Below are 15,838 nucleotides of genomic sequence, written 5' to 3' on the forward strand. Positions count from 1 at the left end.
TCTCTATCCAGTAAATAAAGATAATAAAAATAAATAAATAAATGAAAGAAACCTGGGAGAAAAACTCTGACTGAAAGTGGCTATCAGTCACTTTGATTTGACAATCTCTCCTGGTTTCCACATGAATGAAAGGAAGCATGGATAACAGAAGCTCAGAGAAAAGATAATCTAGTGACTTATTTCTCTATGCAAAAGAAAAGCAATGGAGAAAGCACTGCTCTAAGCATACAGCGTACATTATCTTTTTTTAATTATACTTTTTATTTATTTATTTATTCCTTTTTGTTGCCCTTGCTGTTTTATTGTTGTAGTTATTGATGTCATCGTTGTTGGATAGGACAGAGAGAAATGGAGAGAGGAGGGGAAGACAGAGGGGGTGAAGAAAGATAGACACCTGCAGACCTGCTTCACTGCTTGTGGCGCGATTTCCCTGCATGTAAGGTGCCAGGGGCTCGAACGGGGATCTACGCCGGTCCTTGTGCTTTGCGCCACGTGCACTTAAACCACTACGCTACTGCCTGACTCCCAGTGTATGTTATCTTATTAATTTTTGTCACTATCACTTAGCCCTACTTTGAGAAATAAGGAAAGTAGGGGATGGCAGGTGGTTCACTTGGTAATGCACACAGTTTACCAATATACAAAGACCTGGGTTCAAGCCCTGGGCCACCACATGGGAATAGATGCAATAGGGAAGCTGCACGAGTGGTAGAGCCATGCTGTAGTGTCTCTCCTCTCTCTGTTGCTCACTAATCACACACAGTATAAACAGGGCCACTACAAATAGCAGAGTGCTACAGACACTGACTGAGTCCCAGCAATAACCTTGGTGGAAAAACAAAACAAAAACAAAGACAAAATGAGGAAACTGAGCACAGCACAGGTAAGTAATTTCAGAATATGAACCTATCAGTGACTGGTAATCAGTGGGCGGCATGATCAGTGTTATCTCACAGCTGCTTCAACTAGGCAGAGTTCATGGCAAGAGGGAACCTCTTGATAAATGAATTCGAATCCGGTTATGAAACACATGTTATGCATCCCTTTCCCTCAGACATGTTTGAAGATGAAAAGAAACACTGAGATACAAGGCCATTCTCACAAAATAAAGGAAAGAGTTGCCTTCTAGAAACAGGCCAAATGGCATAGTAGTGTGCAACACCTGCCTGGGAAAAGAAACTGATAAAAATAGAAAGAAAGAAAAAAAGAAAGAAGGAAAGAGAGAGAGAGAGAGAGAAAGGAAGGAAGGAAGGAAGGAAGGTAGGAAGGAAGAAAAATTGATGGAAGGAAACTGTAGGAAGGGCTATGGTGCATGACATCAACTTGCTGTCAGCTCTAAACAGAATGTAGCCAAAACTGTATCAAAAATAATGCAAAATGTATATTTGATTTCCCTGAATTAGCAGTTCATTTGTCAAGGTCGTCATCTATTTCCTCCTAATCCCTGCTAATACTCAGCATCAGAGCTCAGAGTACATCAGCCTCCTCTGCACTGCTACACAATGTCCTGTGTAAACACATAAAAAAAAAAAAAAAGACTCCTGTTTGAAATTGGAATCTCTGGCTTTTTCCATTTATTTATTTATTTATTTATTTATTTTTTATTACCACTAGGATTATTTCTGGGGCTAGGTGCCTGCGTCAATTGTTCCTGGTGGTCACTTTTTCTTTTTCTTTTCTTTTCTTTTTTTTTCCTTATTAGATAAGACAAAGAGAAATTGAGAAGAGTAGGAGACAGAAAGGAAAGAGAGAAGTGGTCCAGGAGGTAGTACAGTGGATAGAGCATTGGACTCTCAAGCATGAGGTCCAGAGTTCAATCCGGACATGTACCAGAGTGACGTCTGGTTCTCTCTCTCTCTCTCTTCCTATCATTCTCATGAATAAATACATAAATTCCTAAAAAAAAAAAAAAAAAAAAAAAGAGAGAGAGAAAAAGAGATACCTGCAGACCAGTTTCACCACTTGTGAAGCTTCTCCACTGCAGATAAGGAGCAGGGGCTTGAACCTGGGGTGCTTGTGTATGGTAACTTATGCATTCCTCAACAGGGTGAACTGCTGCCCTATCTGATGGCTTATTCTGAATGGACCAATTTAAAGTGGTCACTTTTGAATGAATATGTCTTAGATCTCTCAGAAACTATGAATGGGCCACCAGATAGGTGACTCAGATAGACTTGGATCTTAGGTGCCTCAACTTTTCTGAGATTTCAATTTAATTCTCCATCCAGAAGCAGTGCCGCCCCTCTGCTCATCTGTAGCTGTGGAAGGGCTGTGCCATAAACAGCCCCAGGAGAGAGGGAAGTTACTTCCTGATGTACACACCCTGCCAGGTTAGCCTTGTGAGATAGTTTCTCCAGAGCCCCGCCCCACTAAGGAAAGATAGGGACAGGCTAGGAGTATGAATTGACCTGCCAACGACCACGTTCAGCAGGGAAGTAATTACAGAAACCAGACATTCCACCTTCTGCATCCCATAATGACCCTGGGTCTATGCTCTCAGAGGGATAAAGAATAGAAAAGTTTTCAAGGGAGGTGATGGGATATGGAACTCTGGCGGTGGAAATTGTGTAGAATTGCACCTCTCTTATCCTATGGTCTTGCTGGTATTTTTTTATTGTATAAATAAGTAAAAATAAATAAATAAATAAAAATAAAAGAGTTTCTGAGTATTTGTTCCAGGAAATAGAACTCAGACCTTTTATAAGCAGTGGCCAAAACTTCTTAGTGAGCAAAATGCCAATGTAAGGCCAGGACTGTCTTTCATCAATTTAAGAAACTACCACGAAACATGTAAAAGCTTTTGTAAGGTTGTAGAATTTGACTTAGTCAAGGACTTCCTTTGAAAGTGATTATAAACACTATGTTGACCTTAAAGAGTAAATCTCCTAGCTAGGTAAACTATGTTCCATGAGAATTTTATTCCATTGAAGTCAATATGTGGTCATATCTGAGGCTTCACTGGAGCCCAGAGTTGTATAAGATTACACTGGGCACAGAAGAAAACAAAGCCTGAGAGGTCTAAGTGAAGTGAAGACAAGGAACTCAAGTGAAGGTCACCCGCACTGTCTCTGTCTTCTTCCTCCCCTCATTCCTTTTCTATCTTTAAGATAAGACAAACATAATGGGGCAGGGGTTGATAGCATAATGGTTATGCAAAGAGACTCTCATGCTTGAGGTTCTACAGTTCCAGGTTCAATCCCCTGCACCACCATAAGCCAGAGCTGAATAGCGCTCTGTTAAAATAAATAAATAGTTTTAAAAAAAAACACAATTACAATGTACTATTTTTTTAAAAATTTTTTTAAAAGATTTTACTTATTTATGAGAAAGACAGGAGGAGAGAGAAAGAACCAGACATCACTCTGGCACATGTGCTGCTGGGGATCGAACTTGGGACCTCATGCTTGAGAGTCCAAAGCTTTATCACTGCACCACCTCCTGGACCACACAATGTACTATTTTAACCACGCCATAAGTCCGTAGTTGACTGCCATTAAGAACGTCCATTTTATCTTGCAGCCACCCCCACCACCTTGAATGCTTACCATCTTGCCCAGTAGAGACTATACCCATCAAATACTAACTCCTCACTCCCTAGCATATGACCAGACCCTCAAACTAACCACTGAACTTTCTGCCTCTAAATCAGACCAAGCTACTAGCTACCTCTCATCAGTGGGGTCATACAGAATTTATCTTCTGGTGGCTGACATTTCACTTAACCTATTGTCTTTGGGGTTCAATCATGTTTAGCATGTCTCAGACTATCCTTCTGTTTTAAGGCAAAATAGTATTCCATTGTCTGGCCATATGATACACACTGTTAGTCCATTTCTCTGTCAGTGGGCATCTAGCTGGCTTCTGTGTTCAGGCTGCGGTGAATAAAGCTTCCATGATCCTGGGTGTGCATATATGTTGAGACCCTACTTTCAGTTCTCTTGTATGCACACACACACACCGGCCCCAGAGGGGGACGGCTGGAACATATGCTCCATTTTTTTTTTTTTTTTTTAAATTTCTGAGGGCCTGCCGCACTTTCTGAAGCACAACTACTTTTATATTTGTTTCTTGGTCCTCCTGTACCTGCTACTCCAAATGGTCTTCGGAGTCCACAGGTGTGCTTCTTGCCCTCCTTCAGCTCCATGTGGCCCACGCGCACGATCTGGCACACCAGGCTGATACGGGGCCGGATGAGGTCCGTGCTGCTGAGATCCTACAGGGCAGGCAGTGCGCACACAAAAGGAGGTCAAGCTGGGTCACCCTGTCACCTGCTTCTTTTTTAAAAAAATTATTTATTTATTCCCTTTTGTTGCCCTTATTGTTGGATAGGACAGAGAGAAATGGAGAGAGGAGGGGAAGGCAGAGAGGGGGAGAGAAAGAGAGACACCTGCTTCATCACCTGTAAAGCAGCTCCCCTGAAGGTGGGGAGCCGGGGCTCGAACAGGGATCCTTACGCAGGTCCTTGTGATTCATGCCAGCTGCGCTTAACCCACTGCGCTACCACCGGACTCCCTCTCTTTCCCTTTCATCCGACACTAAAACACCACTGAAAACCTACATCCATGTACCCCTTTTAAATATATCTTTTTTAATATTTATTTTCCCTTTAGTTGTTCTTTTATTTTATTGTTGTAGTTATTATTGTTGTTGTTATCAATGTCGTCCTTGTTAGATAAGATAGAGAGAAATGGAGAGAAGAGGAGAAGACAGAGAGGGAGAGAAAAAGATACCCGCAGACTTGCTTCACCACCTGTGAAGCGACCTGCCTGAAGGTGAGGAGCCGGGGGCTCAAGCCAGGATCCTTCTGCTGGTCCTTGCGCTTTGCACCACATGCACTTAACCCGCTGTGTTACTGCCTGACTGCCCCATGTACCCCTTGTATCCTATGGTTTAGTTAGTGTTTCCTTTTTATAAATAAAAATTTAAATAAATAAAATTAAATTAAAAAGAAAACCTACATCCGAATGCCAAAAGACTAGAAACAAAACAAAAAGACTAGAAACAACACCCTTCCTTCCTCATATCCATCCAGCACATAAATATGACATTGCACAGAAATGGCTTTGCAACAATAAAGTCCCAGGATCTCTTTTTACCCCTCAGTTATTAATTCAACTTGATAAATCAGACCACATCAATCTGAAGTCTCTGTCAATTTAAGCAGGATATTTAAGAATCGAGACACCTACCCCCCAACTCTTCATCTGCACTATTCCAGCCCTTAGGTCCATGACTGGTCAACAATTTGTTTGGCTTTGTATGTTAACTCTTTTCAGCCACCAGGTTCCAGATGCCAGGATGATGCCGGCCAGACATCCCTGGACAGATGACTTCACCAATGTGTCCTGGAGCTCCACTTCCCCAGAGCCCTTCCCCACTAGGGAAAGAGAGAGGTGGGCTGGGAGTATGGATCAACCTGTCAACCCCCACGTTCAGCAGGGAAGCAATTACAGAAGCCAGGCTTTCAACCTTCTGCATCCCACAATGACCTTGGGTCCATACTCCCAGAGGGATAAAGAATAGGAAAGTTATCAGGGGAGGGGATGGGATACAGAGTTCTGGAGGCGGGAACTGTGTGGAGTTGTACCCCTTTTATCCTATGGTTTAGTCAATGTTTCCTTTTTATAAATAAAAAAATAAAAAAGAATAGAGACACCTGTCGTTGCTACTTTAGTTCCTGTGAAGACAAGTCTGAGGGCAGGATGCCTTCAAGTGTCAAATGAAACTAAAACTTGCATGCCCCTGACATTAACTGGGCATCCATCCACACACATTCATCCAGTGGAATTTCATTTCATCTTCCAAATAATCCGGAGCGGCAACTGACACACAGAAATGTACATGTAATGCTTCCTGTAATTATGCATCTGTTTTTAGGAGACGTCTCCAGTGAGATTTCCTGGGAGTACACTGACTCATGAGAGATGTGTAGACAATATGCATCAGGCTTTTTATGGCTTAGACGCCCCACTTCACTGTATTTGGCTTTCTTTCCTCCTCTTTTTTTTTTTTTAAAGAGACACAGTAGAGCATGGATGCAAAGTGGGCGACCTCCCAGGTCCTCTATCTTCTTGGCAGCCTCCTCTTTGTATTCTTACTGATAAGTAAGCAAACACCTTAATAAACTCACACATCTCATTTCACTTTCACACCAGAAATAATCTAATTATATCGCAATTGTTTTCATGAAACACTACCCGAGGCCTCTTTACTGAAACTAAAGCAATGTTTTATGTAATTATTTCAAACCTATCTCCTGTAATTTAGTTAATTCAGGTTTCCAAGATAGGGCTATACACCAGTGAAAATAAAATGTGTGACTTTTGGGGCAGGTTGGTGGTGAGGGTAGTTAAGTGCACACATTACAAAGCACAAAGACCTGGGTTCAAACCCCAGAGTGGCTGCTTGGAGGGGGGAAAGTTTCATAAATGATGAAGTAGGTCTGTAGATTTTTCTGTCTCTCTCCCTCCCTGTCTCCCTCTTCCATCTAAATTTCTCTCTGTCCTGTCAAATAAAAATAAAGCTTATAAAAATAAATTATAAAAAAGCCATGATATTAAAAAAAAACCTGATTTTCTGCCCTAGGTTTTGTAAGAGTTTTAAAAGGTTCATAGAAAGGTTTTTTAAAAAATTTTTTTTATATTTATTTATTCCCTTTTGTTGCCTTTATTGTTTTCATCGTTGTAGTTCTTATTGTCGCCATTGTTGGGCAGGACAGAGAGAAATGGAGAGAGGAGGGGAAGACAGAGAGGGGGAGAGAAAGACAGACACCTGCAGACCTGCTTCACCGCTTGTGAAGCGACTCCCCTGCAGGTGGGGAGCTGGGGGCTCGAACTGGGATCCTTACTCAGGTCCTTGCGCTGGGTACAACCTGCACTTAACCCGCTGTGCTACCGCCCAGCTCCCAGGTTTTTTTTGTTTTTTTTTTAAAGTTAATAGTAAAAGACACCAAATGGTTAGCAACATTGTGATATGATGATATTATTCAATAATATACAAGTTTTCATTAATGAAATGAAATTTTCATCATATGTTTAATGACTAAGGAAATGGTCACTACATTTTATTTAAGAGACAAAGGAAACCTCGAAAATTACAGTCAAAAAGATCCTAATGGTTGGGGGGTTTAATTCTAGATATTCTGAAATAATCATTAACTCAAAGATGGAATAAAGATTCAACAATACCTTTTAAAATATGTTCTTAATCTACACATTAATAAATTCCTTTTGATTTTAGGGAAAAACAAAAAAACCTCTATAGGACCTTGCCCTCAGTGTGGATCAGCAATGGTAGGGACTGGTCCATTCTCTGAAGGGAGGTTGGGTCACCATACCCTATCTCTCGAGGAAGATGGGTCCTGCAATGAGTGCAGCCTAGAATGTTCCTAGCCATGACCACAGAACGCAAGCTCAGACCTATAGGGATGCAGTGGTTACACAGGCTCCTGCACTGAATATCAGATCAAATTGATGGGGTTTATAGTTAACAATATTTCTATACTTTTCCCATATTTGGGAGCTACTCTCTGCCCTGATATAGCTTTCCAGTCCTATTTCCAACTTTGATATCATCTCCCCAGAAAATACCTTTGGTCCATCTGCATGTTAGCTGTCAGACACAGGCAAAAATTAGTAAAGTCATGGGCCCCTTGGAAGATACCTAAAATAGACATACTAGCTTTTTCCAAAATAGAGACCCTAAATCTTATCTGCTATATCCTTGCCTTTAGGATCCAGACTACTAAATAATTTGTTCTGCTTTATATCTTAATGCTTTCTCAGCCACCAAACTGCAGATGCTACCATGATGCCAACCTGACTTCCATAGGCAGATAAACTCACCAATGTGTCCTAGAACCAGACCTCTCCAGAACCCTGACCCACTAGGGAAAGAGAGACAGGCTGACAGTATGGATCGATTTGTCAACACCCATATCCAGTGGAGAAGCAACTACAAAAGCCAGACCTTGCACCTTCTCCCATCCCATGATGATCCTGGGTCCATACTCCCAGAGGGGTAAAGAATAGCAAACCTTTCAAGGGAGGGGATGGGATGCAGAACTCTGGTGGTGGGAATTGTGTGGAATTGTACGCCTCTTATCCTATGGTCTTGTGGATATTTTTATTTTATAAATTAAAATTTAAAATAAAAAACCATGTCTACAAATTGAGGAAGTACTCTGTGTTGGGAAGAAGCTTTGGGGAAGTATTCTATTTGCTTTGGGTTTGGGTTTTCTTTTGGTCTAAGTTTGCTACTGATGTGATGCAGACACAGATGAGGCAGAGAAGGGGTAGTAATAAAACCACAGGTGTGTTGGGTTGGAATATTAGTGGAATGAATGAATAAATAACAAGTATGTATTGGGATCACTGCTCTTTGCCATCACTTCCTTTAATCTTCCTTTCCCAGATCACTTTGTTGGGGAATGACGATTTTATAAGACAGTTGCGGTCACGTGAGTACAATTGCTAATCTCCCTGTGACGGGTGTCTGCACATCACTCCCACCACCAGCTGAAATCTTCCTCTGCCATCGTGCACTGGGTCCCTATCACCTCTTCTGGCACGTTCACTTAAGACTCCCTTTTCCTTGCCATAAAAGTGGTGAGAGAAAGGAGGAGAAGTAGGTGTGGGCTTAAGGAATGAAGGGAGAAGAGGAAGGGTCTCAAGACTAGTGGGAGTGGAGAAACCAGCCCACACAGGTTCCTCAGGTCAGTAGTCAGGAATCAGGAACATCACTGATCATCAAGCACTGTGATGTCATAAGTCATTGAGCGAGACCTAAGGAAGCTCAAGCCTGAGGGGAGGGGAGGGTGATCATGGGGAGTTCTTGTGCCAGCCACATGCTCCCCTCAGGCCAAAACATTTCCTGTCTCCCCATCCATATACAATAGTATTCCACCTACTTTGGGCAAGAGGAGGTGAGGCATGAGTCAATTAAATATACACAAAGTGTCTAAATTTCAGTTGTAACCTAGTCTGTAATGCTCCTCCCCTTCCTCTGCAAAGTTTACTCCCTCATGGAGAGGGGGAGAGAGAGTCCTTCCTCAGCAAAGTTCACTCCCTCAAGGAGGGGGGGGGGAGAGAGAGGTGAGACCACAGTACCAGAGTGTCCTGTTCTTCAATGCAGCAGGGGCCTGGCAAGGCAATGCATTCATTATCCACGGGAGCTACTTCACTGGTCCTACCCCATGTTCTTACTCAAACGCCTGCTTGATGCACCCACTTCCAGGGGCAACTCTCCTGTAGCCATGAGCTCCAGATTCCCTTCAAAGCACTTGCAACTGCTAATATTTTATATAGTCTGTCCATTCATTTGATTAGTTCTATATGTCTCATTAGCACTAAAATGCATTAAGAACAGGATTTTTTTTTTCCTGATATGTCAGTGCCTAGCATCTGCTAAAGGAAGTTATATCTGTTAAATAAAAGAATAGTTTAGGAAGTCGGGCGGAAGCGCAGAGGGTTAAGCGCAGGCGGTGCAAAGTGCAAGGACTGGCATAAGGATCCCGGTTCGAGCCCCCAGCTCTCCACCTGCAGGGGAGTCGCTTCACAGGCGGTGAAGCAGGACTGCAGGTGTCTATCTTTCTCTCCTCCTCTCTGTCTTCCCCTCCTCTCTCCATTTCTCTCTGTCCTATCTGACAACAATGACATCAATAACAACAATAATAATAACAACAAAAAACACTGGGGAAAAAAAAAAGAATAGTTTACTCTGCTAGCGAGACCATGATGGTTTCTTTCTTTTATTTTTTAGACTTTCCCCTCATACTTGTCCACCTACTAATATCAAAGGAAGACAATGATTAAACATAAGGCAGCACTTACACTAAAGACTGCTTGAAGGTTATTGAGCTTCTCTATCTCCTTCGGCATGCCGTTACTGCCCCAACGAATAAGATAGTTCTCACTGGAAAAGGAGAAAAAAAAAAAAAAGTATGATTCTTGATTTTTTTCTTTATTGGGAAATTAACAGATGACAGTACAGTAGTTGACACATGGTTATATCTCTCACCTTCCTGTGCTAGGTGTCTACAGAACACTCTCACCCCCAACTTACGTCCTTTTCTACCATTATGCCCCAGGACCACGTCCTTCTCCCCCAGAGTCCTTTGCAATGATACAATATACCTGAACTGATCCAAGTTTCAGTTGGTTGTTTACCCTCTCTGTTCTAGTTCTTATGTTGCACCAAATGAATGAGATTATCCACTATTTGTCCTTCTGAGATATTATCATATCTCACTTTAACATGGTTCCTTCATTCAAGATGAGGTGAAGGTGACTTCATCATTTTTAATAGCTGAGTGGTAATTTCATTGTGTATATAGACCACAACTTGCTCAGCCACTCATTAGTTGTTGGTCAACTGGGTTGCTTCCAGGTTGGGGCTATTACAAATTCTGCTACTATCTACATATATCAAAGGACCAATAACCAAAATATACAGAGAACTCAACAAGAAAAAGCCAAACAAGCCCATTAGAAAATTGGGAGAGGAAATGGACAGCATTTTCACCAAAGAAGAGGTCTGGAGAGTCAACACATAAAAAAATGCTTGGTCACTGATTACCATAGCACGGCAAATAAAGACAACAATGAGGTGCCACGTTACACACGTGGGGATATAACTTGGTCCAAGCCCTGTGGAAACACATCTGGAGAGCTTTCAGAAAACTAGAAATGGACCTACCCTGTTACCAGGCAACTTCATTCTTGGGGATATATCTCAAGGAAGCAAAAAATTATTAAGTGGGGAGGGCGCTGCCCTCAGTGTAGACTGAAAACAGTCAAAAAGAAGCCCCGACAAGCTCAGTTGACTTCATCATGCAAGGGCAAACCGAGCATACAGAGGAGCACTCTCACCTCCTGCCTTTACGGTGACGTGCCTTCAGTCCAACATCACCAAGCGCACCGCTCTAGAGCCCTGAGAACACTATAAGCACAAGACACAGGACAGCGCAGACAAGGCAGGTCCCACCAGATTCTGCCTGGGATTTTTCTTTCACCTAAGATCTTTTTTTTTTTTTTGCCTCCAGGGTAATTGCTGGGGCTCAGTGCCTGCACCATGAATCCACTGCTCCAGGAGGCCACTTCCCCTCCCCCTTTGTTGCCCTTGTTGTAGCCTTGTTGTGGTTAATATTGTTATTGTTGATGTCCTTCGTTGTTGGATAGGAAAGAGAGAAATCGAGAGAGGAGGGGAAGACAGAGAGGGGGAGAGAAAGACAGACACCTGCAGACCTGCTTCACTGCCTATGAACCCTGCAGGTGGGGAGCCGGGAGCTCGAACTGGGATCCTTATGCCAGTCCTTGCGCTTTGTGCTACGTACGCTGAACCCGCTGCACTACCACCCGACCCCCTCACCTAAGATCTTTTGCACCAGTGTTAGCTTTGCTGAACCAGGAACATAACTTTATAACAACTGTTCTAAATCCATCCCCTGGAATCCACATCATTGTGTTCAAATGAAAATTCAATTTTATAAAGAAGCCATTTTTTTTTTCACTGCTTGTGAAGCTCCTCCCCACCCCACCCTGAAAGTGGGGACTAGGGTGTTGAACCTAGGTCCTTGTACATGGTAACATGTGCGATCAACCTGGTGCACCACCACCATCCAGCCCCCCAAAGAAACGATTTGTCAGTACTTATTTTTATCCACCTTTTACAAATCAATGTTCTAGTCTCCCCCTTTTTTTATCACTGGGATTATTTCTGAGGCTCAGTCCCTTCACAATGTCTCTACAGCTCTACGCAGGCCTCCCCTTTTCTTTTCTAGAAGAGATAGACACAGAGAGAAATAAAAAGGTAAAGAGGGGGAAAACAGAAGGGAAAAAAGATACCTGCAACACTGCTTCAAAATCATGAAACTTCCCCTTTGTAGGGGGGGACTGAGCACTTGAACCCAGGTCCTTGAACATGGAAATATGTCTAAATATAGCAGGTGCAGCAGTGCCCAGCCCTACCCTTTCACTTATTACTTTTTTTTTTTTTTAGTTAGGTAGGACTGAATAAAGCCCATTACTACATTACTACTTCCTTTACTCTTTATAGACTTCAGTTGTTTTCTTTTTTTTTGAGCTGTTCCAGGTTGACAACAAACTTAAATAAAAAGTAGAGTTTCCTGGAGCCAGGCAGTGGCATACTTGGTAAAGCGTGCACATCATGGTATACAACACTGGGGCTGAAGCCTGCAGTCCCCACCTTGGGGGGGGGGGGGGAACGGGGTAAGCTTCATGAGCAGTGAAGCAGGTCTGCAGGTATCTCCTTCTCTCTCCCTCTCTGTCTCCCCCTTCCCTCTTGATTTCTCTACTCAAAATAATGATAAAGCAGAATTTCCCCCATACTGTCTACGTTGCATGAGCACAGCCTCTCCCACTGTCAGAGTCCTAAAGCAGAGTGGCCCTTCTGTGAAAATAATGATCCTATGCTGACTCACCATCACCACCCAACTCCACAGCTGTCATTAGTGCTCATTCTTGGTGTTACACAGTCTGTGGTTTTAGACAAGCAGGGAATGGCATGGATCCCCCATTACAGTATCATACAGGGCACTTCCTGTGCCCTGAAATCCTCTGTGCTCCTCTGATTCATCCTTCCCTCACCACTGGCACACAGTCTGTTGACTTCTTTGCTCTTATCTTTCTTCTTTAATGTTTTATTTATTTATTTATTCTCTCTTCTTGCCCTTGTGGCTTTATTGTTGTAGTTATTGATGTCGTCGTTGTTGGATAGGACCGAGAGAAATGGAGAGAAGAGGGGAAGACAGAGAGGGGGAGAGAAAGATAGACACCTGCAGACCTGCTTCCCCACTTGTGAATCGACTCCTCTGCAGTGGGGAGCCGGGGGCTCGAACTGGGATCTCTATGCCGGTCCTTGTGCTTTGCGTCAAGTGCACTTAACCTGCTGCACTACTGCCTGACTCCCTCTTATCATTTTTTAAAAAATATTTTATTTATTTTGTTAGAGACAGAGAGACACTGAAAAGGAAAAAAGAGAGACACCTGTAACCCTACTTCATCACTTGTGGAGCTTCTTTCTGTGCAAGTGGAGATTGGAGGCTTGAACCTGGGTCCTCGTGCACTGCAATGTGTGTGCTGCTCTAACAGGTGTGCCACCACCATCCAGCCCCCTTTACTCCAATCTCTATGTTCTGATAAACTGTATATGCCTAGAGCTCTACTGCCTAGAAATATTTCCCTTCTTCTCTATCACCCGTTCTCACACCTAGTAAAGAGCTCCTTAGGTCAGGTGAAGACTGGTTCTTTTTGTGAGATTGACAGCAGATGACCTGGGCTTCCTACCTGATGAAAGTGGACTGGTCAGGATCATAGAGGGCCATGAACAACTCTGCATCTTCCCCAATATTGCAGACAAAATTCTTGAAGTTCACATAGAGACCGTAGGTGTGGACCGCACTGAAGATGGACTGGCCCCGCAGGTCGAGGTTCTGAAGAACTGACTGAACACAGGGGGGAAAAGTGTATCCTTACTTCAGCTAAAGGGAAGCAATGGCAAGATATTTGCCTACAAACAAGGGATGAATATAATCATCACCTGAGAGGAGACACACTAAGAAAGAGTATGCGAGTGGAAAAAGGACTGAGGAGTGATGTCCTCATACGTGGCTGAGTGTTCAAGTCAGAAATGCGGCCAGATACAATTATAACTGTGCTAGAGAAACAAGGTCTACGAACTAAGTAAAATACGCACAAATTCATTTGTTGGAAGAGAAAGAGGACTATGTAATAAAATCTCAATCTAGTTGTACCTAGGAGGTCATAATGTGGATAATGCTTTTCTCTTTCTACCTTCTTTAAGAAGTTGAGGGAGTCGGGCTGTAGCGCAGCGGGTTAAGCGCAGGTGGCACAAAGCACAAGGACCGGCATAAGGATCCTGGTTCGAGCCCCGGCTCCCCACCTGCAGGGGAGTCGCTTCACAGGCGGTGAAACAGGTCTGCAGGTGTCTATCTTTCTCTCCTCCTCTCTGTCTTCCCCTCCTCTCTCCATTTCTCTCTGTCCTATCCAACAGTGACAACAACAATAATAACTACAACAATAAAACAACAAGGGCAACAAAGGGAATAAATAAATAAAATAAATATAAAAAAAATTTAAAAAAGAAGTTGAGATATTACTACTTCAACGATTACTTTCAACATTTGACTCATAAATACTATTTATTTTGGAAATCATAATATCTGCACCAAATAAAGTGACTGAATAAAAAGCCTCCCTCCCACCCAGCCTTCCCAGAGGCATCCACAAAATATCAACTTCTCAGCTACCACTTCAGAGTGAGTCTTCACAGATTTGAGCACAGATGTGTGCAAATTCTTTTTTAAGCTACAAATAATAGTTTTATGCACACTGTTCTACATAGTGCTCTTTTTTCAATTAATATATCTTTATAATATTTCCACATAAGAATATGTACATCCTTGATTTCTTGTTTTTTCAAATGAAGAGATGAATTTCTAAACACTTCTACCTCTACTGTCAGATTCCCTTTCTTTTTTTTTTAATATTTATTTTCCCTTTTGTTACCCTTGCTTTTTTATTGTTGTAGTTATTATTGTTGTTATTATTGAGGTCACTGTTGTTAGATAGGACAGAGAGAAATGGAGAAAGGAGGGGAAGACAGAGAGGGGGAGAGAAAGAGAGACACCTGCAGACCTGCTTCACCACTTGTGAAGCGACTCCCGCGAGGAGCCAAGGGCTCGAACGGGGATCCTTACACCAGTCCTTGAGCTTTGCACCACCTGCGCTACCACCCGACTCCCCAGCCTCCCTTTCTTAAAGAGAAAATAAAAGCAAAAATGGAGCCTCCATGGCCAAAATCTGCATATTCAAGAAAAAGTACTACCTTTTCTTCTTGGATCTTTTCCTCGATCCTTTTGGAGGCCATCTCATGGGCCTTGAACAGGGCAATGGTGCTGGTTTCATCTGGATCCAAGATGTTTCCATTGTCATCTCGTACTACCAGATCTAACCCGAGCATTCTAGAAAGAGAGGAGTGGTGAGATAAGTTTTCCTCAGGGGAAGAGAATCTCTAATCAAGAGCCATTCAGAAAATTCCCCTGATGATTCAGTTAAAAAGGGATGCATTCTGGATGACGTAAGTTGAAAAGTGTACCGACTTCTCCATCATCTCAATTTCATTCAAAAATACATGTTAACCATACGTGGATAACTACATGCAGAAATAATTTGGCTCAAAGAATCTCAACAAGAAAGGCAAAACCGGCGCTGATTCTAACAAAATTCTTCCAGTCAATACCACTTTTCTCCTAGCCTCCTGTTGCTTGGCATCAGAATGATAAAGATCAATCATTGTACAAAGTTGGAGGGGAGGGGGTGACCCTGATCACCTTAAGGCTACAGACAAGAGGCAATACTGTCTGTAGACAGTCCAAGGGTGATCCATGAATTAAGTCCTGATGGCTGTTATCTCCTAACTGACCCACCTCAGAGTGTGAGCAACAAGGTCAGTTGAATCCTGACTTTAACACTTGCTGGCAAAGTGATTCTGGGTGACTTACTGAATTTCTACAAAGTCCTCAACTCCTTAGTGACAAATACTCTCTCCCCATCAGGACTAGAGCAAGAATTTAATAAGCAGGGGCTGGGCAGTGGCTGGCCCAGTTGAGGAAACACATTATTTTGTGCAAGGATACTCTCACACCCCTGTCCCCACCTGCAGAGAAGAAGCTTCACAAGCGTTGAAGCAGTGCTGTAGGTCTCTCTCACTCTCTTGTTGTCTTTCCTTCCTCTCAGTTTCTCTCTGTCCTATCGAATGAATGAATGAATGAATGAATGAATAAGTAGCTGAATATTTT

At 42.7% G+C, this 15,838-nt stretch overlaps 1 protein-coding gene across 1 annotated transcript in view; it reads right to left on the reverse strand.

The window, feature by feature from the left end:
* Positions 1 to 15,838, reverse strand: part of DOCK5 (dedicator of cytokinesis 5) — a 262,201-nt gene that overhangs the window by 113,521 nt on the left and 132,842 nt on the right. The window contains exons 7-10 of the mRNA XM_060178855.1: positions 14,866 to 15,001; positions 13,305 to 13,462; positions 9,831 to 9,912; positions 4,084 to 4,213 (exon numbers count right to left, since the gene is read on the reverse strand). Coding sequence (XP_060034838.1) covers positions 4,084 to 4,213; positions 9,831 to 9,912; positions 13,305 to 13,462; positions 14,866 to 15,001 — 506 coding nt within the window. The remainder of the gene's footprint in view (positions 1 to 4,083; positions 4,214 to 9,830; positions 9,913 to 13,304; positions 13,463 to 14,865; positions 15,002 to 15,838) is intronic.

This window comes from Erinaceus europaeus, chromosome 19 (genome assembly GCF_950295315.1).
Source record: "Erinaceus europaeus chromosome 19, mEriEur2.1, whole genome shotgun sequence".
Taxonomy (NCBI): Eukaryota; Metazoa; Chordata; class Mammalia; order Eulipotyphla; family Erinaceidae; genus Erinaceus; species Erinaceus europaeus.